General features: G+C 30.2%; 6 protein-coding genes and 1 long non-coding RNA gene across 12 annotated transcripts; 3 read left to right on the top strand and 4 right to left on the bottom strand.

Annotated features, from left to right (window-relative positions):
- Nucleotides 1–30: 30 nt before the first annotated feature.
- On the top strand, nt 31–2,033 carry LOC117221680 (uncharacterized). 2 transcript variants are annotated; one of them, XM_076523748.1, is made up of 6 exons: nt 40–170; nt 818–920; nt 1,035–1,183; nt 1,287–1,443; nt 1,512–1,631; nt 1,712–2,033. In XM_076523748.1, exons 2-6 carry the CDS (start codon nt 842–844, stop codon nt 1,858–1,860), a joined length of 654 nt encoding a protein of 217 aa, XP_076379863.1. In that variant the 5' UTR covers nt 40–170; nt 818–841; the 3' UTR covers nt 1,861–2,033. The 2 variants fall into 2 exon arrangements, with proteins under 2 accessions (XP_076379864.1, XP_076379863.1); XM_076523749.1 differs by lacking the exon at nt 818–920 and having other exon boundaries at nt 31–170.
- Nucleotides 2,034–2,629: 596 nt separating this feature from the next.
- Ppat-Dpck (Bifunctional Phosphopantetheine adenylyltransferase - Dephospho-CoA kinase) lies at nt 2,630–5,394 on the top strand. 2 transcript variants are annotated; one of them, XR_004490550.2, is made up of 6 exons: nt 2,630–3,490; nt 3,569–3,912; nt 4,158–4,412; nt 4,494–4,676; nt 4,776–5,074; nt 5,176–5,394. XR_004490550.2 is itself a non-coding variant. In XM_033472838.2 (5 exons), exons 1-5 carry the CDS (start codon nt 2,902–2,904, stop codon nt 4,977–4,979), a joined length of 1,575 nt encoding a protein of 524 aa, XP_033328729.2. In that variant the 5' UTR covers nt 2,630–2,901; the 3' UTR covers nt 4,980–5,394. The 2 variants fall into 2 exon arrangements, 1 of the variants encoding a protein (XP_033328729.2); XM_033472838.2 differs by having other exon boundaries at nt 4,776–5,394.
- Nucleotides 5,255–6,307, bottom strand: LOC143259865 (intraflagellar transport protein 22 homolog). The gene is given in 5 exon segments (XM_076523747.1): nt 5,255–5,549; nt 5,631–5,830; nt 5,911–6,080; nt 6,187–6,252; nt 6,254–6,307. Coding segments are annotated over 5 exon segments (645 nt in total). The 5' UTR covers nt 6,293–6,307; the 3' UTR covers nt 5,255–5,379.
- A 236-nt stretch (nt 6,308–6,543) lies between these two features.
- LOC117221740 (uncharacterized) lies at nt 6,544–12,353 on the bottom strand. The gene is made up of 6 exons (XM_076523745.1): nt 12,064–12,353; nt 11,610–11,656; nt 9,006–9,618; nt 8,569–8,735; nt 7,928–8,486; nt 6,544–7,478 (listed from the first exon to the last, which is right to left on the bottom strand). The coding sequence occupies exons 1-6, from the start codon at nt 12,101–12,103 to the stop codon at nt 7,363–7,365; spliced, it is 1,542 nt and encodes a 513-aa protein (XP_076379860.1). The 5' UTR covers nt 12,104–12,353; the 3' UTR covers nt 6,544–7,362.
- Nucleotides 12,354–12,641: 288 nt separating this feature from the next.
- Nucleotides 12,642–13,467, top strand: LOC117221685 (uncharacterized). Its single transcript, XR_013033882.1, has 2 exons — nt 12,642–12,959; nt 13,034–13,467. It is a non-coding gene; the product is annotated as an uncharacterized LOC117221685 (long non-coding RNA).
- A 412-nt stretch (nt 13,468–13,879) lies between these two features.
- On the bottom strand, nt 13,880–16,360 carry LOC117221682 (uncharacterized). Its single transcript, XM_033472837.2, has 7 exons — nt 16,159–16,360; nt 15,961–16,086; nt 15,735–15,832; nt 15,452–15,623; nt 15,125–15,378; nt 14,523–15,063; nt 13,880–14,443 (listed from the first exon to the last, which is right to left on the bottom strand). The coding sequence occupies exons 1-7, from the start codon at nt 16,220–16,222 to the stop codon at nt 14,001–14,003; spliced, it is 1,698 nt and encodes a 565-aa protein (XP_033328728.1). The 5' UTR covers nt 16,223–16,360; the 3' UTR covers nt 13,880–14,000.
- Nucleotides 16,361–17,077: 717 nt separating this feature from the next.
- Nucleotides 17,078–20,425, bottom strand: LOC117221741 (triokinase/FMN cyclase). Of its 4 annotated transcripts, none has more exons than XM_076523741.1 (11): nt 20,184–20,425; nt 19,891–20,102; nt 19,675–19,834; nt 19,292–19,558; nt 19,050–19,184; nt 18,726–18,967; nt 18,444–18,485; nt 18,174–18,377; nt 17,987–18,109; nt 17,693–17,929; nt 17,078–17,553 (listed from the first exon to the last, which is right to left on the bottom strand). In XM_076523741.1, exons 2-11 carry the CDS (start codon nt 20,008–20,010, stop codon nt 17,452–17,454), a joined length of 1,632 nt encoding a protein of 543 aa, XP_076379856.1. In that variant the 5' UTR covers nt 20,011–20,102; nt 20,184–20,425; the 3' UTR covers nt 17,078–17,451. The 4 variants fall into 4 exon arrangements, with proteins under 4 accessions (XP_076379856.1, XP_076379857.1, XP_076379858.1 ...); XM_076523742.1 differs by having other exon boundaries at nt 19,891–19,991; XM_076523743.1 differs by having other exon boundaries at nt 19,891–19,991; nt 20,213–20,425.
- Between the last annotated feature and the right edge of the window lie 63 nt (nt 20,426–20,488).

The following is a 20,488-nucleotide window of genomic DNA, read 5'->3' as shown; positions in this document are numbered from 1 at the left end:
GACGGTCCGTGTAATTCGCCATTTTCGTAACGAACAACGATAAATTTGAAGTAACACGCGAGAAAACACGGTCGAGTATATCTACATAAATTCGACTGCCATGTACGCCACGATAATCGCCTCTACTGAATTAATTAGAAATACAAGGAATCACTGTCAAAGTCTCACAAGTACGTACTAAAAACGATTTGGAATCATAACATCGATTAGTTTCGCGAAGAAAGATTGTAAACACTAGGAACAGGTTTGACGAAGCAACGCACTTTTCGCAACAATCGAGTAAAGCTTGCGTCTGCGTCGATTCTGTTTTCGTTGTAATATCTGGACACCCGTAGATGCCCCCTACTGCGACCCCGTTACAGAACTTCAAATTGAGGATTCGGAGTTATGTATATCTAATCGTTACTCAGGGTGAGGGCTCTCTCTCTTTCCCTACCCCTTCGACAATCACTTCCGGAGTGTCGACTATTGAAAGAGGACATCCTGCATCATTGCTTGCTTATTCTGATTGGTTATTCAATGCGACTATGAGCACAGAGAATTCTCATAAAGACAAAACTCCGCCATTTTTCGAAAACGATTGACCAGTGCGCATGCGTCCGTAAATAGAACTATCGTGAACATAGCCTCGGAAGTCATTACATTCTATGCGCGTATCTACGCGAAAAATCTTCATTATCTACAGAGAGTAGGGGAACGCATCGGGAGATCTCTTACGGAATAGTCATTTCATATTTAGCGATAAAAGATTTAAATAAGTGGGAGTATGAGTCTTATATCAAAATATAATGAATCGTTTCATGATATGTTACAACAGTATTTCGTACAATTAATAGAAGCCATGCCGAGCATTGTAAAAGTCATTACACTTACTGGAGGTGTTATCGCCGTTACATCGTATGCACTTCACTGTACTCATGGTACATTTTTTAATTCATTATATTATATATATTTAAATTCAGCCCCCAGAAACTTAGATAGATTCTTAATTGTTCAATATTATATAACAAAATATTTCTTTTATTAAATTGTAGCACGTCGTCATAAAAGATTTGCTGCGCGCAAAACAACAGACAATTCAAAAACATCGCAAGAAATTAAAAATTATGAACGTTCGATCATTAGAGAACGAAGCATAATTAGACATAATGCAATGATTCGTAAATTGGAATATTCAGCTGATGTAAATATACATTTTGTTATAAAAAATTCCAGTACAAATTTTTATGAAAATTATATTTAAATAGACTTGTTATACTGTTTGAATTACTTTCATTCCTTTACAGAGATGTTACGACAAAGTACATGCATTGAAATGCATTGATATAGTTGTTTATTGTCCACAATTGTTGAATGTAAAGTCTCCAATTAATGGTATAACACCCTTTCATCGAGTTTGTTACCATGGTCATACATGCTTAATAACATTTATGTTAGGAAAAGGTATAGAACACAAAACGAAAATAATAATATTTGATCAAGTAGTATTAAGTTTTATGAAATAATCATAGGTGCAGATCCTCTGATAACTACAATAGCAGGAGAAAATGCTTTATGCGTGGCTATATATTATTATCTTAATAATCCATTAAAAGATGATTTTTCTTGTCTGGAAATATTGTATGAAACAGGTTTGTTATTTTAAATGTACAATTCTGCATAAAATAGTAAGAAAGTTTGTATTATAAACAGAAAAAATGTTCTTTTTCAGGATGCAGATTTGGTGTTAAAAATTCATGGTACGATATTTTTTTAAAAATGGCAGTTACTAAAAACCATACAAAATTGATGCAATGGTTAATTTTACATCAACAAGTACCACCCTGTGAAATTTCTAGAAGTTATTCCACACCAGCATAATAATGAGCAGTTTGAAATAATAGATAAAACAGTACAAAATATACATTAATATATATTTATGAAGAGAATAATTGCTTTAGTATTTAACTTATGTTTAACAAAACTGTGTGAAACTGTTACTGTGTATTTTATATGACATATCTAGAATAAAAAAAAATATTACTACATTACTACATACTGGGTTTTTACAATAATAAAAATTAAATTTAGTAAACCTTTCAAATTGGATTACGTACAGTAATGGGAACTACTCCTGCACGCTTCTCTTACTCCCTAAGCTGGCGCGCACATCCCCACCATTTTACTGCGCATCCAATCCGTAATGGATCCTATCTTAGCAGTGAATCGTCAACCAATCAGAGCAAAGAAAATTTCTTTATCAACCTTCGCTAATGGCCTAAAAGTGTGCAGGAGTAGGATCTATTACTGTATTAACCCTCGGAAGTTGAACTATTTTCACAGCTATACAATTAAGAGAGGATGTTTACGACCATTCTCAGATTTCTTCATCAAATATTTCTCGATATTCAAATATGTTGAAGATATTTTATGTAGACTTATTAGTCTTTATGTTGTTCCTGGTGTAACAGCCATTTATTTAATTGAATTGCCGAAAATTGAGTAATTAAGTGGACGATTTAAATACACTTGGTCAAAATGACCCGGTAACCGCAGTCCGAGGGTTAAATACTAGACATACATATGGGTATCAATTATATCTACATAGATGGCGTTTCAGCAGTTGCAGATCCTTATGTGTACACCTGCATACATATCATATGTACATATAGGAACACGGACCTCGTCTAAAGCAGCTAACGCAGTATAAAGTCCTAAGCCGCGATAGTAGACGTACATATGTAGAGATAATATAAAATATATGTACATATATACATTGCATGCGAAAACTCAATCTTCCAACGTTACATAACCTTTATCTGCTGGGTAACTTAATCCTAACCTGGCCCTATCAAGTTACACAATTTAAACAGTATAAACGTCAAACCAAAAAATTAGAGGTCAACAAATCTACTACTTACAATGGCAAACACTGGTTTATTAGTTCTAACGAATCCATCAAAAGTGACGAAATTATTGCCGATCATCAAAAAGCACGTGTTAAAAACTTTATATATACAGTACTTCCCAGAAAAGAACATTTTTAAACCTAATAAATACACAGTTACAAATTCTCCGCAACGATTAACAAATTATGTTCGAACTATTTCAAATATTTACATTGATACATCTACAATATCCTTACTACTAGACATTCGAGTTTTACTGACAAGTATGAAAAATTCTAATTTATCGATAATAAATACCAAAAAACCCGTGGAGATAGTCATTTTTGATCACCACTATAGTAACAACGAAGCTAATGCATTCATACAAGATTGTCTAGCTAATGCTTCCATGAATTGTAACTTTATTAGCTGGAATGATGATCAGAAACCAGAGAACACAGATGCAAAGACATGCACAGAGGAAGGAAAGATTTATAAGAGCGTGGTACTTGGTGGCACATTTGATCAAATGCATAATGGTCATAAAATACTTTTAAGCGAAGCTGTATTGCATTGTACAGAAAAACTTACAGTTGGGGTAACTAGTACAAATATATTACAGGGTAAGAATTTTAAATAATGTTAAAATGTAAATTTTTGGTACTCCATTTATAAAAATTTTAATATAATAATTTCTATAGGGAAATTATTATGGGAGTTGATAGAACCATGTTCAACAAGGATCTCCAATGTTAAAGACTTTTTAGAAGACATAGATTCAACCTTGATATACGACGTGGTTGAAATAAACGATATGTATGGCCCAACAAAGAATGATCCAACATTTGAGCTATTAGTAGTTAGCGAAGAAACAAAGCGTGGTGGAAACAAAGTAAATGAAATGCGTATGCAAAAAAATTTGTGTAAATTAGATATTCATGTTGTGGAATTGGTGAAGGATGAAAATTACAGAGCACATGAAGAATCTAAAATTAGTTCCACTAATAACAGAATACGATTACTGGGAACGAGGCTTCGACCCCCTGTATGTATTAGTCATTAAACTATGGATCTTTATGCATTATTAAAATATACGAATCTGTAAAGAAATCATGTATAGTATTTTAATTTTGTTATTGGCATAAAAATCTTTTAATTAATCAAAAAAAAAATTGTTCCTTTATTTCAGACTTCATAAAATTAAATATGGAAATAAGAATTTGTATAAAGATCTACAGTCTATTAAACATGCTACTATTGAAAAGAATTTTAGTTTCAGTGTTTTTTTAGAATATAGGAGACAAACCTCTGAAACCCTATATTATTGGTTTAACTGGTGGTATAGCGAGTGGAAAGTCATCAGTAGCTGAAAAATTGAAAGAACTAGGAGCAGGTCTTGTAAATTGTGACAAAATAGCACATGACTTATATTTACCTGGAAACCAATGTTTTGATGCTACAATTAAAGCATTTGGCTCTACTATTTTGGGATTGGATGGATTTATTAATCGAAAAATACTTGCAAATATAGTATTTAATGATCAAGTAGGTTCACATAAACTAATATTGTCTACGATCTTGTTAACATGTTTGAATTTATGTTTGAGAACATAAATTTATTTCCAGACACAGTTAGATAAATTGAATAAAATAGTTTGGCCCATAATTTTAGATGAAGCAAAGAAAAAGATAAATGATTTTTATGCAAAAGGGTTTGATATAATTGTCATGGAAGCAGCAGTATTAATTCAAGCCAACTGGCAAAATCATTGTCATGAAATTTGGACGTGTATTATCCCCCAAGAGGAGGTCAGTACTTCTTAATTAAATCTTTTATTATCAATATTAAATTTTTAATCCATAATTTTATATTTGATTAAAAAAAATTTAAAGTACTTCAATTTCTAGGCTGTAAAACGAGTGATGGATAGAAATGGATTAACTGAAACTGATGCAAAATTACGTATTCAAGTTCAACCTAGTAATGTGGAACAAGTTAAAGAAGCTAATGTTGTTATATGTAGTTTATGGAGTCATGATGTGACTCGAGGTCAAGTACAAAAAGCATGGAATGAACTAAAGAGTTTCTTGGTAACCCAAGAAAAAAGTTAATACAACACTAAACATTCTGAGTAAACTCCCGATTAGGCGTAAATTGCATTTAAACGCAGTTAAAAGATATTATTATCAACATTAATAATAATAGGGTAATTATTTATAGTATATTTCTGAATCAAATGAAACTGAGTTTTCATATAATAGGATTATGTATATTCACAGTACAAATATTTTCATGAAATTGTTTCAGTGTAATGTAAATTATGCTGAGTACATATGTAATTAAGCAATGTTGCCATATGTATAAAGAGAGGGGAAACGGAAATATATAAGGGGAAACATATAATTTTTATATATAATGTATAGTGTATATATACATTTGTTATTAATAAGAAATTTATAATTACCAGTACATATTTTGGGCATGTAAAATAAAAGTAAAATTAAAATAATATTATTTTGCAAATAATATATTTTCATTTAAAATATTTTTCAGTTCCTCATCTTCATAATTGTACAATTTACTAACCATTGTACTTATAAATGAAGAAAAATCAGTTTTAAGTTTACTTCCACCACTATCTACGTTACATTTTACATGTGATACATTCACAAATGTTGAAGCTATATTTATAATAAAATAGGAATGTGTCATTATTTTTATAAATACGAGATGATTAGAAGTTATATAACATTTATACTTACAAATAATTTTTGATATATCTGGACTTTTTTTCTCAGGATCATAACAAAGTATAACACATTTATCTGGACCTAATTTCGTTTGAGTGACAAAATAATCGTAGAATTCTTGAATTTGTTTCGAACATTCATTAGATTTTTCACTGTACACCAATATAACACCATGTAAATTTTTTCTTATAGCTGGCCAACAGCTTTCGAATCTAAAATATTTTTATATCGCATGTTCTCTATTTGGTATTGTAAATAAAACGATATATTAAAGTAAAATATGCAGAAATACTTGTGATCTCCACTACAGTCCCATAACTCGATATCTTTTGCAATATTTTTGCTATTCATATTTATATCTTGTACTTCAAATTCTAATATTCGAACACCTTGTGTAGGATGATAATCATAAGGTATTTCAGTGGCATCAGCTAGAAAATTTGCTATTGTTGTTTTACCACTCTAAAACATATGTCTTCATAAATTATTGAAATTTATTAGAGTTTAATTTCACTTTTAATATTAATAAAATTTAAAAAGCAATATTGCTTTTTAATTGAAACATTACCCTAACAGGTCCTATAACTACTATTTTTAATGGTTGCATGTTTTCAGTATACGATTCAGCACAAATGATTCACTACCAACTCGAATGTTTCGAAAATTGTTGTCATAGTAACCAATTCTAATCTTTTACCTGGGTAATTAAAGAGCAGACAAATCATTAGAATAATTATGGTTAAAATTGGTATATGGCTAAAAATTATTTACGATTGAATAAAAAGACACTATAATAGTTTTTGTAAATATTGATTTATTAGACTACATTAAGATTTAAATGTCAATATAACATTGACACAAAAATGTTCAGATTGCAAATGGGATCAGTAATATACTATCTATAAAGTAAACTAGTTAAACATGGTTGATCTTGCAGAAGATGTATATTTTACTGATTTCAAACACAATGATAATATTTTTATCAATTGTTGCATCTACTTACATTTGCATTTATCTCAGTGATATATGTATATCGTTACATACAATGATACACTTAAATCAACAATCATAATATGTACGTAGACAATTGAAATTCCACAATTTATTGGAAATATAGTAATCGATAAAATGTCATTTTGTTGTACATACAAATTAAAAAGGCTACAGGGTGATCTATTTGAAGGGCGATTTCAACTGAACTTGTTAGTATAATAAAATACTTCCAGCAAAAGTTAATTGCATGAAAAGAATTATTTTGTATGATTGTAAGTAATGTTTTTTTGTAAAAACTGACACTTTCAATATATTTTCCATCTCATGCAAATTCACCTACTGAATTCTTGTTTGAAATATTTTCAGTGCGCTGTCAAAATCAGTTGAAATACTACGACGATTGATTTATATACCACCCTATATAAAGGCATGCTATATTTAATAAGAAACTGTTATCATAGAAAACGCTTTTAAATTAACTATAGCAGTATCTACTTAAACATTGATTCAATTTATAAGAAAGAATACTCTTTAAATATTGTTAATATTATAGACAACTGAATATTATACAATTTTCAATATGTGTACATGAATTCTATATATTTATAAATATAAATTGAAAAAATCTTATATTATTATTGCAGGTTATTCAAGTTTTAGAATCTCGTCTGCAACATGCAGTTGTTCACACAATATATAAATTGAAGTCATAAAATAAAAAATTAAGATATTTTATTATTCAAAGGTTGTTTTAAGCCATTGTTAGCTCTTGAATAGTTGCTTTATTTTCATCTGGGTAGCTCAAACCGTACAAAGCCAACAGTGCTGACTTTGCAGCTATTTTCTTGGCATCTTTTTTGTTTTTGGCTGTAATATATACATGTAATTTTAGTAAGACATTTATTAAAATTATAAAATATATACACTTACGAACAAAAGTTAAAAAACGTGTTACATAGATGTATATTCTTGATTGTAGTAAATCTTCTCAACATATGATAAATATATATTAACGAAAATATGAATTTTACATCTTTATACTTTATGTATTATATGCTTCATGATAAATGTATCAAATTTTACTTAAATACTAATGATATGTAATGTTTCTTAACTTTTGTCTGTAAGTGTGCTTGTTACTTATACACAAGTTGAATCAAATATACTTTAAAATTTACTAATTATTATAAATAGATTGTAGATATTTATGCAAATTCCCACATGTATACTTTAATAACATTTCTAGTGGCAAAAATGAACTGAAAATTCTATTGATATTTGAAAAATTTCTCTTTATAGCAAATATGCAATGTTACCTGTTCCTGCATATTCAACCCCATCAATTTCTACAGCAAGTGTAAACATTGTATTAGGTGGATTACCAACACGATTTAATTCCACATATGTTAAACCTGGTCTCATCTGGTTTAATAACATTACAGGGTGTATGTTCGTAGCGTTTGTTGGAAGTTCCTTTTGGACTGGAGCTTTTGGAATATGGGCAATCTCTTTCTTAACTCCTTTTACAGGTGATGGTAATCCAGGTCTTGAAACCGGAACTGATGTTCCTTGATTATGCCACTCAAGGAACAGTTTGTATAAAGCAAAACTGGCCAGAGAACTCCATGGAATTTCGTCACTTTCGTCTACGTTAGTATCCATAGGTGTTGCACCTTCTTCGTTACTATCATCCTTTGATACATTGGACGAATCTGCCAATTGATTTATCATACCATCTGTTTCTGCATCAATACGTGCTTTCAAAGAGGCTGCTGTCATTTTTTCAAGTAATAAAGCTTTCAATGCATTTTCGGCAGCATTTTGTCGTGCAAGTGGTTTTGATAATCCTTGTCCAACATAGGTTTTACCATCAAGCTATTATTAATAATGATTAATTAAATTCTGATTTATTAATTTACTTTTGTAAATACACAAGAACACATGATTTTAAATATACCTCTGCATGAACGAGATAAAGAGAGTTTGGCATTCCTTGGGTTTCAGGGAATGTGAACTGCACTCCAGCCTTCATTTCATTCAGTACCATAATTGCATTCTTTGGTTGCAATGTTTTTCTTAAACGTTGATTCAAACGAAGTCGTTTGAGTCTTTTGTTTACCCTAACTAAATGTATAAAATTTATTTAGCACAAACAAATCAAAATTATATATTTATCTTACTTTCCACAAGGTCAGAAAAAATGTCTTCACAAGTGTTATTAAAAATGCTATAACTCAACAATAAAATATCGGAGCATTTAGCAATTAAAATTTTCAAATTTGCGCAGTGAATTATCATCATTGGAGTGAATTTTTAATAAAAATTTTATAATAATTAACTTTTTATAATTACTTTGATTAACAATATACTTCATTGGCATTCAAGAATACTTACATCCAGGTACTTTACGTCTCCATCTAGGTTGTTGATCTTGCATTTCAACATCAGCATTCTCAGGCACTTGATTATCATTCTTTGCATCAGAAGCATTGTTTGTTACTGGTGGTGTAGGGTTCGAATTGGTTGTTAGAGGTGTTGGAGCAGGAATTGGTGGTTGAGAAGTCGGAGCAGGACTATTTTGCACAGTTGGTGTAGCTTGCTGCTGTGTATGGGATGTCTGTTTCAAAATTGGTTTTAATCGTTGGGGTTGAGCCGAAGATTGCAGCTGTGCTTGGGATTGAGGTTGAGATTGTTGCTGAGGTTGAGGTTGAGGTTGAGGTTGTGGAACAGGTTGAGGTTGAGACTGAGGTTGCGACTGTATTTGAGATGAGATTGGTTGCTGTGGTGGTTTAATCTGTTGTTGTTGTTGCTGTTGTTGTTGCTGCTGCTGCTGCTGCTGTGGTTGCGATGGTTGCTGTTGTGGTTTCCCTTGTTGCAAATTCCTTGACGTGACTTGCTGCTGTTGCGGTTGTTGTTTAAATGCTTGTACGTTTTGTGCATTTCCTTGTTTATAATTGCTTTGCTGATTAGGAGAGGGTTGTGAACCTTGGAAGCCTCCTTGATTAAACTGTAAAAAAGAGGGTGGGTCGCCGCTACACAAGGAACCTCTACGGTTGTGCTATCCCACCAAGGTCTAGCATCGTATGTGTACTCGGAAGCAGTCTAATGCTACCCCCATAACTCATACCAATACATCGGTGGCCAATATTTTTTTTATTTATAACTGAGCCATGTTTAGGAAATGTTTTAACACTTTAGCTACCTGAAACCTAAGAAGTCTAGTTTCCTTTAATCAATATTCTTGAGAAGTTATTAGATTAGAACCAAGACAATTTGTTGCTTTATCGATAAAGTTGTTATCTTTATTGAACAACCCATTTGAAAAAACCTTCAATAATTTGCCTTCGATGTTTAAAAAATGTTTAATAACTACTAGTAGGTAAAGTGTTAAGTAATAAAAAAATATACACAAAAGGTAATATTAATTTTACGATGTACTTTATCAAAACAATCTCTATATTTTTATGGAAATTAAAAAGATGACCTAAATTCGAACAATTAATAAATGTTCTATTTAACAATAAACTTTGTTCGTTTGAATGTATACTCTCATAATATATCTATTTATATAACTTGTAAACCAAATTGTTTCTTGTATTAATGAAACATTGTTCATTATATGTAACATTGTCAAATTATAAATATTGTAACATTGTCACATTTAAACATCAGTTCAGTACATTATCAAAAATATGGCCTGTGGCAGGCTATGCTATGTGGGTAACTGACGAACTAGTCCCTGGCTGAATAGACCTCCTCGGTATTGTTGTATAGCTACTATTTCCTGCATTGCAGGGGAGGGGAAAGTAGGGACCACTAATTAGTACATGCAAATGGCTGAAATGTTGGAAACAACAAATGGAACAACTATACAGATTGATTGCGAGGAATATAAAATATAACAAGCTTTTTGTTTTTATATTAATAGAATTTTCTAATAGAAGTATAATGAACTTTAATAATTTTGTTCTTCAGACATAAACAAACAATTAGACATGTTTGTTATTGTTAAAATAAACTAGATAATACAAAAAAAATTTCTTTCCATTATAGTTGACTCGAGTTACAGAATAAATAACTTCTCTTTTTATACATTCCCTTTAAATTCCTTGTCTAATGTAATTTTTAGTATACTTGTTTTTCTTTATTTAGAAAAAAATAGTGGTATCAACAATATAAATAGACAATACCTTTAAAACTGATTCAGAATCATTCTGTTGTTGCTTAAACAACGTAATTCTAGCCATTTTGAGAAATACTATATATATTTGTACGCAACTTGTATATAAAAAAATATATAATTAATATTATGTTCTTAATGAATATACACAGGCTTATGTGTATGAAACACTTTGTAATAGATTTCTGGTATACATACCAAATGATATTCTAGCATGGAATAAAACTTCAATATAGTTTGGTATACGTACCAGAATATTATCAAAAAATGCTTCCACTATATGTACTTGTATTGAAATTCTTTGATCATATACACATTTATCAAATACATGTACATTTTAAGCTATAGAAGAATATACTCATTATATTAGAAATTGTCTTAAAATTATTGTTACATACTTTATATTAAATTAAAAAAATCTAGAATATTCAATGTCCAAATAGAAAAATTAGTTAAAGGAACTAAACTTCGTATTTTAAAAAATTACAATGATGCAAATAAAATTTATATTTAATTTTTATTAAAACGTCTTCTATCGAACAAATATTTACTATTTGAAAATGTAAAGATAACATTTATATCTATATAAATCTTTTCTATACCCTCAAATTTTTCAATGCATTGAAAATGCATTATAAAACAGATTCTTAATATGGAACATAAAAACTATTACATGTATTTGGACTACATTTTTTTTTTATCTAAAATCATGTTTTCCTAAATTTTTTATATAAAGCCACAATTATTTATACAGAATTTTTCTAAATTTATATAAGATACTACTCCATTTTTATTATAATGAAAATAAAGAAACTTACTGTATTTTGACCTTGGTAATTCAATGTTGGATTATTTTGGTTCCTTGCTGTAAATATAATTTTTAAAATTGTTATACTCTGTGCATTATGCTAATCGAAATCAATATTTATGTTTAAACAAATAAATTTTATATAGCATATATTTTCAGTATCAATATATACTATATAATATACTCATATACGTATATGTAATAATAACTGGGTATCTATTTTTTTGTATACGTATATACATTGTAGATCCTAAAAATTTTATTTCAAAATTAGGGCATGAAATTAATGTGCAATAATGATTGTTGAATTGATGTCCCTTCAGAGACGCCATTCACGAAAAGCCGGTATATATAATATTGATTTTTTTCTATTAACACTATTCGAGTATTTATAACATACCTCAATTACATAAAAATTGCTGCATGATATATAATTTTGTATTTAGAAGTTTTTAAAGACTTACAGTTGGGATAGCCTTGGCTTTGTCTGCTTCTCGTATACATATTGACTTCTAACTCTTAGTTGGGATCACTTTCAACACGATCGAGAGCAAAATACTAAGCATATAAAATACTTATTTCTGTTATATTCAACATTAATACACAGACTTCAACTATTTTTATGAGAAATATAGACACAATTCGAAATTTTATATAGCGTGAGCGTGATTTCCACTGGTCACGTAAACGAGAATGAATTGGAATGAATTACAGTCGTCGTATTACAGAGAAGAAGGAAATGACGTTGTTTACTGTTGTCGGAAGTAGAAAACCCGCCATCTTGATCATACTGCGCATGCTTCGATCATTGGATTATGTAGAGTGGAGGGGGTAAGATGGGAATCAATATGTATGGATGTATGTGTACATGCTCATACCACTGATGCCAGAGAAGGTCAAACCAACCACGTGACCAGTGGTGGTGGGGAAGCGTTGCGAGTTGGGATTCATCGGTTCCACTGAGAAAACCATTTTACCAGAGAAACCAACGAATCCACCACCCGTCACGTGGTTTTTTGCACTTCCTCTGACACCACTGGACATCCGTAAACTCATACATACTACACGTGCATATATATATACATATCATGTATTATATACAATATATACATACATATATATGTATATATATATATATATTAAATAAATTAAATTTAATCTAGATTGTTTATTAATAAAAAAGACGTTATTAGATTTTAGTGCTGGAAGTTTGCTCAAAATTATTCAATAACGCCAACGAACGCACCGTGCACGTAGTATAAAGTGCAGACAGAATGGACAAGATAATTTCAAAGAATTTGGCATTTTATCATGAAATAATTATTACATATAGGATGTTTAAGATGTCAATTTTATTTGGGTACTACAATGAAATATGTAATAATAAATATATTATGTATTAACTATTTTAGTAATCGATATCTAATTCTGCAGATTGACTACTTTCGCATATTATGCAGGGTAATCTCTCTTTACATATATATCGTTCACATTTACAACATTTTAAGGTAGTACTGCTATTTTTACATAACTTCTGATTAGTTTCGAGATTTTTTACTTTTTCTATGCCTATAGGAATATTCGAATATTTTTAGGTAATGAAATCATTTTGCAGTAGCACGCAATTTGAGATGTTCTTTCAGTAAGGAAAACGATAAATTATGTACAAAAAATAAGCGATACTTTTCTTATTTTAAATGCATCACGTAATGTAACATTCGCCAGTGTATTCCGACTACATAACAATGCGAAAAATTACACTAAAGACCACCAATATACAACCAGCTCGTTTTACGATTTTATGCTTCTTTTGAATGCAGAAACTACTGGGAATGTTAATAAACATATTAAACAATTTAGATCCCCAAGACGCCTACACGATGTCCTCATTTAAAGCGAAAAAACAAAACATGATTAAAAGAATACCTAAAAATCTCAAAATTGATAGACAAGGTATTACATGTTTTATGTTCATAAAACTGATTTATGTGCACGGGCGCGGTCGCCGTAAAAAAGAAAAAAAATATATATATATATATATCATACAAATTAAGGATAAAAATTTGTTATACATTTATGATAAAGTTGTTCTAGAAGTTGTGGCAGAAGAAGAATACTATAAGTAATATTCTCTATATCACAATAAATTTCCTACAGAAATGATTACTGATTTCTGATGTTAAAGTTAAAATCGTTAAATCACTGCAGTAAATAATAGGTTGCATGAATTTTTATAGGTGTATATGCATATTAATAGAAACATAAAATTTCATAAAATCATAGGGTTTGAATCAAGGAATTTATATTAATTACTTCATCGTGGCAGTAATAGTAATAACATATTTTACAGGATTTTATCATTTTCTATCTTCATAAACTTGTGGTACAATGTAATGCAAATTTAAAGCAATCCTTCCATTTCTTGCATAAATTGCATGTACGCGTCATCTTTAGTCTTGGGCTGCGTCGTGCGTATGGGTTGCGCTTCTGGTATTCTTTCTGTAAGTCTCGATAAAGTACTTGGCTTTTTCTTATCGTCTCTCTTCACTCGAAGAGATGTAGGTAAAAATCGCGTAACATCGGCTGCTAAATTTCGAATTTGCGGCTTCGCTTCGATAGTTGTAGTGCTCTTTCCATCTTTGTCTTTCCTATTAATCAATTGTGGTGCAGCAGAAAGAACATTGGGTGTTTTGGGTTGCGACCCAGTTCCTGATTGTGTCTGCATTTGAGGATTTCCTATATTTGTCATATTCGATAGGTTTGGCATTTGCATTTGCGGAGGAGGCATTCTAGGCATACTCGGTGGACCAGGTCTTAACATTCTTGGCATTCCTGGTGGAGGACCTAAATTTCAAATTTCATTATTTAGATAAATTTTCTTTTCTTCGTTTAATAATGACTACTATAACATGTGTGTTCTTACCAGGAGGTAACCGTAATCCAATACGAGGAGGTGGTGGTGGAGGCATTCTTAAATGTAAAGGTGGTGGTGGTGGTCTATACATTAACGGATGAGGTGGCATTCCCATGGGAGGCATAGTATGAGGTTGCGTATGTTGGGAATGAGAATGCGAAGATGTGTGCTGATTATGATTAGAAGAGTGATCCGATGCTCCCGGAGGTTCAAGATCTTCTTCTTCAGTTTTATTATTGCTAGATTTGTTATTAGATTTTGAATTAGATTCATTCTCTGCTTCCAGTAACGATAACCGAGCATTCAAGTCTTGAGCTCGTTCGGTTTCTCGTTTTTTATGAACGACTTCCATTTCACGCATAAATTGATCGATATCTTGTCCTGCCATAGCCAACATCTTCTGTTGTAATGTTGTTGGCTTCACTTTTGACATATCCCTTTCCTTTTCTTTCTCTTTATCCGTTTCTTTCTCTTTATTATCCGACTCTTGCTTGTCTTCTTTATCATCTGCAAATCGGATTGTCCTCAGTTTTTGTATTGGTTCTTTACCCTGTGTTAGAATTACATGATTATTATACAATAATAATAAGAGAAACTCTTTAAGGACTAACCTTTTCAGGTACATCTTCTTCATCGCTAGATAAGTCTGGAGGTGGAAATGGTGGAACACCTGGTGGTTCTTTATTAGGTGCTAACATTGGTATAGAAGGAGATGTTGCATATGCACTTGTTTTTTTTAGAATACTTGGCGGTATTGGTATGTTCATCAGAGGATGATGTTGAGGTAAATAATGTGGATGAGGGGGATACATATGTGCGGGTGGCTGTGGCATATCTGGTAAAGGTATTTGTGATGTTAAAGAACCTGGAAAAATATTATTATTGTAATACAATTAGCAAAATCTGTTATAAATTAAAACAAGAATACTTAGATATACCAGGATACATTCGAGATATATCATTTCCAGCCGAAGGTAAAGGAATTTCATCAACTTGTACTTGCTGTGCATGTCGCACAGCTTCAAAATATGAAACCAAATCTATTCTTCTACGTTCATACTGTATTAATTGCTCTTTCAACTCTGCCCACTTCTCTTGATCATCCTTTGCCTACAAAAAGTTATACATGCATTATATCTTTCTGAAAAATTTTAAATCTTAATTCAATCTTACCAACAAGTTTTGAAGAAAATTAATAAATATTATTTTGAGAGTACTTACATACATTTTCAATACACGATCTAGAGTTTCCTTTAGTTTTTTCCTTTTATCTTTTAAAACTTTCTCATTGAGAGGTGGAGGCTGCATGACATTATATTCTATAAGTAATACATATAGAATTAATAGAATTAATAGAATTTTATATGAAATTGTCAATAAAATTTTGAAAACAGATATCTATAATTGTATTAATAATTATGTAAAATGCACTACAACTTATGCCAACCCATCTGATCTATCTTTTCCATTTCTTCAATGATTTGAGCAGGATCTTTGCCCTTTAAAACAGCAGCTCGTACCAGCTGTCTCTGCTTTTTATTCTTTTTTAATTCCTTTTTACGCGCTTCTTTTCCTGTAATATGGTAATTAATGATTTACGATTGTTTAGAGAGAAATAAACTGTTTGGTTATGTTATTTACTAACGTGCTTGGTCTGTGGGATTCATGTATTTCCCACTTTTCGTGGTGTTGATTGAACGACGACCCATTTTTTGGCTATTAATGACACTTGCTACACAGTAGTTTTATCTTGTATTTTCACAAATTTTGTATTAAACTACCCATTATTTACATTCACTGCAACTACCTTAGATCATATATACTACTAGACACGGCATGTGCATAGTGCGTGTATAGAAAATCCAAGAGTTTAGTGAAGCAAAGATAATTGTCCTTTCTGACGTCACGCGGAGTAAAATATGATCAGTTAAAATTGTAGTAAAATTGATGTAGAATCAAACCACATTATTCAACTAATTAAAATAATCAGTATTAACATCCTAATTAAACTTTAAATATATTTTGCAAAATTATAATTCATATTTAATCGATTGAATTTATATTTTGAAAATTATACATTTTCGCATACTCATTAATGTCGAATATTAAAACGTCGTGTGTAACTTTTCTGAAATTGCAGATACAGTAATCTCTTAATCAGAGCTTTAAGGCGTCTGACCGTTCTTGGAATTTCCATTCGATGCCAGTGTGTCCATTGGTATCCATGTCCAATGGTATGAAGGATTATGCTCCAAGTGACGCAGAAAAGAAATGGAAATTCATTGACATCATCCAATCCCATTTGTGATTCTCCCACTTTTAGTATCCTGGGAGAAAGTTGTAAAGCGTTCAGGATATAACTTATAACTTTTTCGAACCACATATGTACATACCTTCTTTGACGTTGCCTTTAATATTTCATATGTAGTTAAGAATCAGCTTTTCTGATGCTTTTTTCATAAATAAAATAAGTTACTTGCTACGTATAATGAATAAATATGGTTAAAACATGCTGTGTTTGGTCTTATTTTAATTTCATGTATAAAAAATTAGAAATAAAAAAGTTAAGTCATCGTTTTTATTCTAGCATTACAATGTACTTATAGTAATAACAGTTTTGTTCTTTCTTTCTTTCTTTCTCTCTCTCTCTCTCTCTCTCTCTCACGAGACGTTGACAATTATAAAGGCGACCCGCGAGGCTCGAAGAATCGTGTCTTGTGGTCCCTTGAAATACACCTTCAATTCCGATTCCGCGACACTTGCGGAGAAATTACTATATGTGGACTTACAATCTCTTTTATTACACTTATATTCTACATTCAATCTATTAATTATCTAGCAAAAATTAATTTTTATTTTTTAATAAATGATTTCGTTATCTAAATATGAATGATATGGCAGTGAACATGTTAAAATACAAAATAATTGCAAAATCTTTTCATTTTCCATTATAATTAGGTAATTTTAATTTAATACCTTCATATGCACCTCGCATCCATATACCCACCGCATGTGCATCAGGACAAGGATATTTCAATTTCTGTAATATATTTTACATCAATTTTTATGGAATTAACAATTCTAAAATATGGTTATGCACAAATAAATAAATGTTAGAAACAAATAAAATACCGTATTTTGTATGTTATTATGTTCAAAGATTACATATGTTTACATACGTTATCTGCAGTGAAATATTCAGCAGCTTTTACAGCTGCACCAAAAGCAGTAATGGGGTCCAGATTTTTGTTTAATGCTTTTTCTAGATTTAATTGCATTGCTTTCAAAACAACTATAAAAACATGATCATCTATACAAGGTACATCAAATTCTTTTATTGCCTCAATTGCAGTAGTTAATGCATTGAACCATGTGTCAACTGTAATTTGTTTAGTAGTTTCATACGACGAAAAAGCCTGAAAGTATCGAATTTATACAGCAATCATATCTAATACCACTATATTATACTTTACCTTGGAAATGTTATTAAAAAATAAAGAGTAAAGTCCTCCTTGTACACCATCTACTGTTCTTTCAATGATATAACTAATTTGCCTAAATGCAACACATGGATTTATACTCAATATTTTATTTTCCTATAAAGTTTATTTGATTAATAACATTTCATTATTTTGTATTTTAAATGTCACACTATATTACCTGGATGGCATCTTTGATAGCTAAAGCTCCATTCGCAAGATTTGTACCATAGTCTCCCTTTCCATATTCTTGATCTAATATGTTCAGTTGATTCATGCATGCTATTATGGCTTCGCATGCAGTTAATATAATCGATATAAATTTTTTACTAGTTTCATGACACATTGAAGGTCCTTGCAAATTTGTGTTCGTTGGGTTATCATTCTACGCTAAAATTCCACTTATGTACTCTTTGAAAATAAGATTATTTGGTAAATAAAATTCTATTACCTCACAATATCTTCCTGATGTACACAAATTCATTCTTCCTCCCTAGAAGTCAATATATATATAGTTACAGTATTAATATAATATAGTATTGTATATATGTATATTACAGGTATTGATTATTTCATTGAATTGATCAGATCATTTCACAAATAATTAAAATTTTCTTTTTACCTCTTTATTTAATTACATAGAAAACAAATATGATTAAAACTATTAGTGTAATTCACTTTTCACAAATATGAACATTAACATAATAATTTATGGAATGATTTGATATATTACCTCAATTGTTTCTAATATATCTGAAGTTAGTATTCTTGGCCAAGCAGGTGCAGATGTCGGAAAATCCAAATATTTAATTAAGACAGGCATATGTGATAAATTTAAGATACAAATATCAAAACATTTAGTATTCGAGCTTTTTAATAATGGTTTTATATATATTCGTTTTGCTTGTAAACCACACATTTCCATTTGTTTTAAAAATTCTAAAATGAAAGTATAAATTTCCGAGTGCGTTGATCCTAAAAAATTAAGGAAGTTTGAAAATATGACTTACACAAGTATATAATTATAACATATAAATATTAATATTTTTTTCAATACCAAAGTTGTTTACTAAAATTGCAATCTGTTCATTGACAAAATAATTGTTTGTATTGTATGAAATTTCCTTAGATTTGTCTTGAAACATTAAATTTATTGAACTTATAAAAGGTTCAAATGTATGTTCAGTTAGATCTGAAAGCATTAGTGTTTCATAATTTCCATGAATCCTTTTTAAATATTCTATAAACATCATAATCTAATGTTATTCAATTTTGTAAAATATATATATATATAGGTACCTCTTCTTAAAAGTTGAAATTTCTTGTTATTTATAAGGTGAGTACAGAAGGAATATATTTCGTTCATGTGTTTTCCTTCCTCTGACATAGCTCCAGCTATTTTATATAAAAACTGTGTACACAAAAAACTTTGTTCCTCTGTGACAGGACTAGAATTAATAGTTACTATAATTATTTTGATGTTATATCCTTTTTCAATTGCACGCAATTTAGCCCAAGTGAAGTTTATAGGATATGCAGCATAATCAGGTACAATTAACAATATTCCTGTAAATAAATATATTAATATGTTAAAACTGTAATAAGCATTTGACTTGTAAAACTTCATTCAAGTAAAGATATCATAATCCATAAAGTATATAATAAATAATGGATTTGTATACCAGAAGAATCATTTAACTCAATTTCATCTATAACTCTCAGAATATTATTTTTTGGAGGTGCAGTTTTATGTCCTAAAACTGCAGCTGTTAACATCCCAGGACCCACATATTCTGCGCACAGTAATTCACTTTCTTCTCTACCACCAGATATTAACTTGACCTATTGCGTTATTATTAATTATTAAAAAACATTTTTAGGCACAATGGTATATTTACCTTTCCTTTCATACCAGCATAATCTCTACGTAAAACTGCCTGACAGTCTTTTAATACTATCAAACCATTGTGTACAGCTGCTACACCCATAAGACTTTTATCTATTGAAAGCTCAGACATTTTTTTGTAAATATACGTTATCTTTTACAAGTATATACAGTCACAGTCATTTACAAAACATGTAACACAATACTTGTATCGCAAAACGGTTACTTTCAGAAAAAATATAATAGTGAAAAGTAAAATAACATGAAAAATTTTATTATTGTATTGAGATAAAGAAATAAACATACGTAATTTGTTTAATCTCGTAAAAAATAACCTTTTCTTAGATATTTTCAGTGCTGCAATTATTCTCTCAGATGTAACTTTTTCATTTTATCGAATTATATATATATATAAGTATATTCAGTAATACATCATTATATATCCTTAATTTCATTTAATAATTCAATAAGACAATCCAGTCAATCTTATGTAAGTACACATACGACACAGTGTGATACAATGAAGTCGTGAAGTACGAATGTGAAACACTGTAATGTGAACATAGATGTCGTACGAAAACACCTGCTTGCATTAACTACAATTTGATTTT

This window comes from Megalopta genalis, chromosome 7 (assembly GCF_051020955.1).
Source record: "Megalopta genalis isolate 19385.01 chromosome 7, iyMegGena1_principal, whole genome shotgun sequence".
Lineage (NCBI taxonomy): Eukaryota > Metazoa > Arthropoda > Insecta > Hymenoptera > Halictidae > Megalopta > Megalopta genalis.
Note: the sequence above shows the minus strand (reverse complement) of the source record. Positions and strands in the feature narration are given on the sequence as shown.

Bases quoted from the DNA above. Each gene is read 5' to 3' on its own strand.
- LOC117221741 (XM_076523740.1), bottom strand. From the start codon at position 20,010: ATGTCTGAGCTTTCAATAGATAAAAGTCTTATGGGTGTAGCAGCTGTA. The intron at 18,486-18,725 runs GTAATATATCAA...ATTGACTTCTAG, and splicing joins ATATATTAGAAACAATTGAG to GGAGGAAGAATGAATTTGTG. The intron at 17,554-17,692 runs GTATGTAAACAT...AATATATTACAG, and splicing joins AATATTTCACTGCAGATAAC to AAATTGAAATATCCTTGTCC.
- Ppat-Dpck (XM_033472838.2), top strand. From the start codon at position 2,902: ATGGCAAACACTGGTTTATTAGTTCTAACGAATCCATCAAAAGTGACG. The intron at 3,913-4,157 runs GTATGTATTAGT...GTGTTTTTTTAG, and splicing joins GAACGAGGCTTCGACCCCCT to AATATAGGAGACAAACCTCT. The intron at 4,677-4,775 runs GTCAGTACTTCT...TTCAATTTCTAG, and splicing joins GTATTATCCCCCAAGAGGAG to GCTGTAAAACGAGTGATGGA.
- LOC117221680 (XM_076523748.1), top strand. From the start codon at position 842: ATGCCGAGCATTGTAAAAGTCATTACACTTACTGGAGGTGTTATCGCC. The intron at 921-1,034 runs GTACATTTTTTA...ATTAAATTGTAG, and splicing joins TGCACTTCACTGTACTCATG to CACGTCGTCATAAAAGATTT. The intron at 1,632-1,711 runs GTTTGTTATTTT...GTTCTTTTTCAG, and splicing joins GGAAATATTGTATGAAACAG to GATGCAGATTTGGTGTTAAA.
- LOC117221740 (XM_076523745.1), bottom strand. From the start codon at position 12,103: ATGTATACGAGAAGCAGACAAAGCCAAGGCTATCCCAACT. The intron at 9,619-11,609 runs GTAAGTTTCTTT...TCTTTTTTACAG, and splicing joins ATTACCAAGGTCAAAATACA to TTTAATCAAGGAGGCTTCCA. The intron at 7,479-7,927 runs GTAACATTGCAT...TATATATTACAG, and splicing joins GGTTGAATATGCAGGAACAG to CCAAAAACAAAAAAGATGCC.
- LOC117221682 (XM_033472837.2), bottom strand. From the start codon at position 16,222: ATGGGTCGTCGTTCAATCAACACCACGAAAAGTGGGAAATACATGAAT. The intron at 16,087-16,158 runs GTTAGTAAATAA...ACCATATTACAG, and splicing joins GAATCCCACAGACCAAGCAC to GAAAAGAAGCGCGTAAAAAG. The intron at 14,444-14,522 runs GTAAGAACACAC...TTTGAAATTTAG, and splicing joins TGGATTACGGTTACCTCCTG to GTCCTCCACCAGGAATGCCA.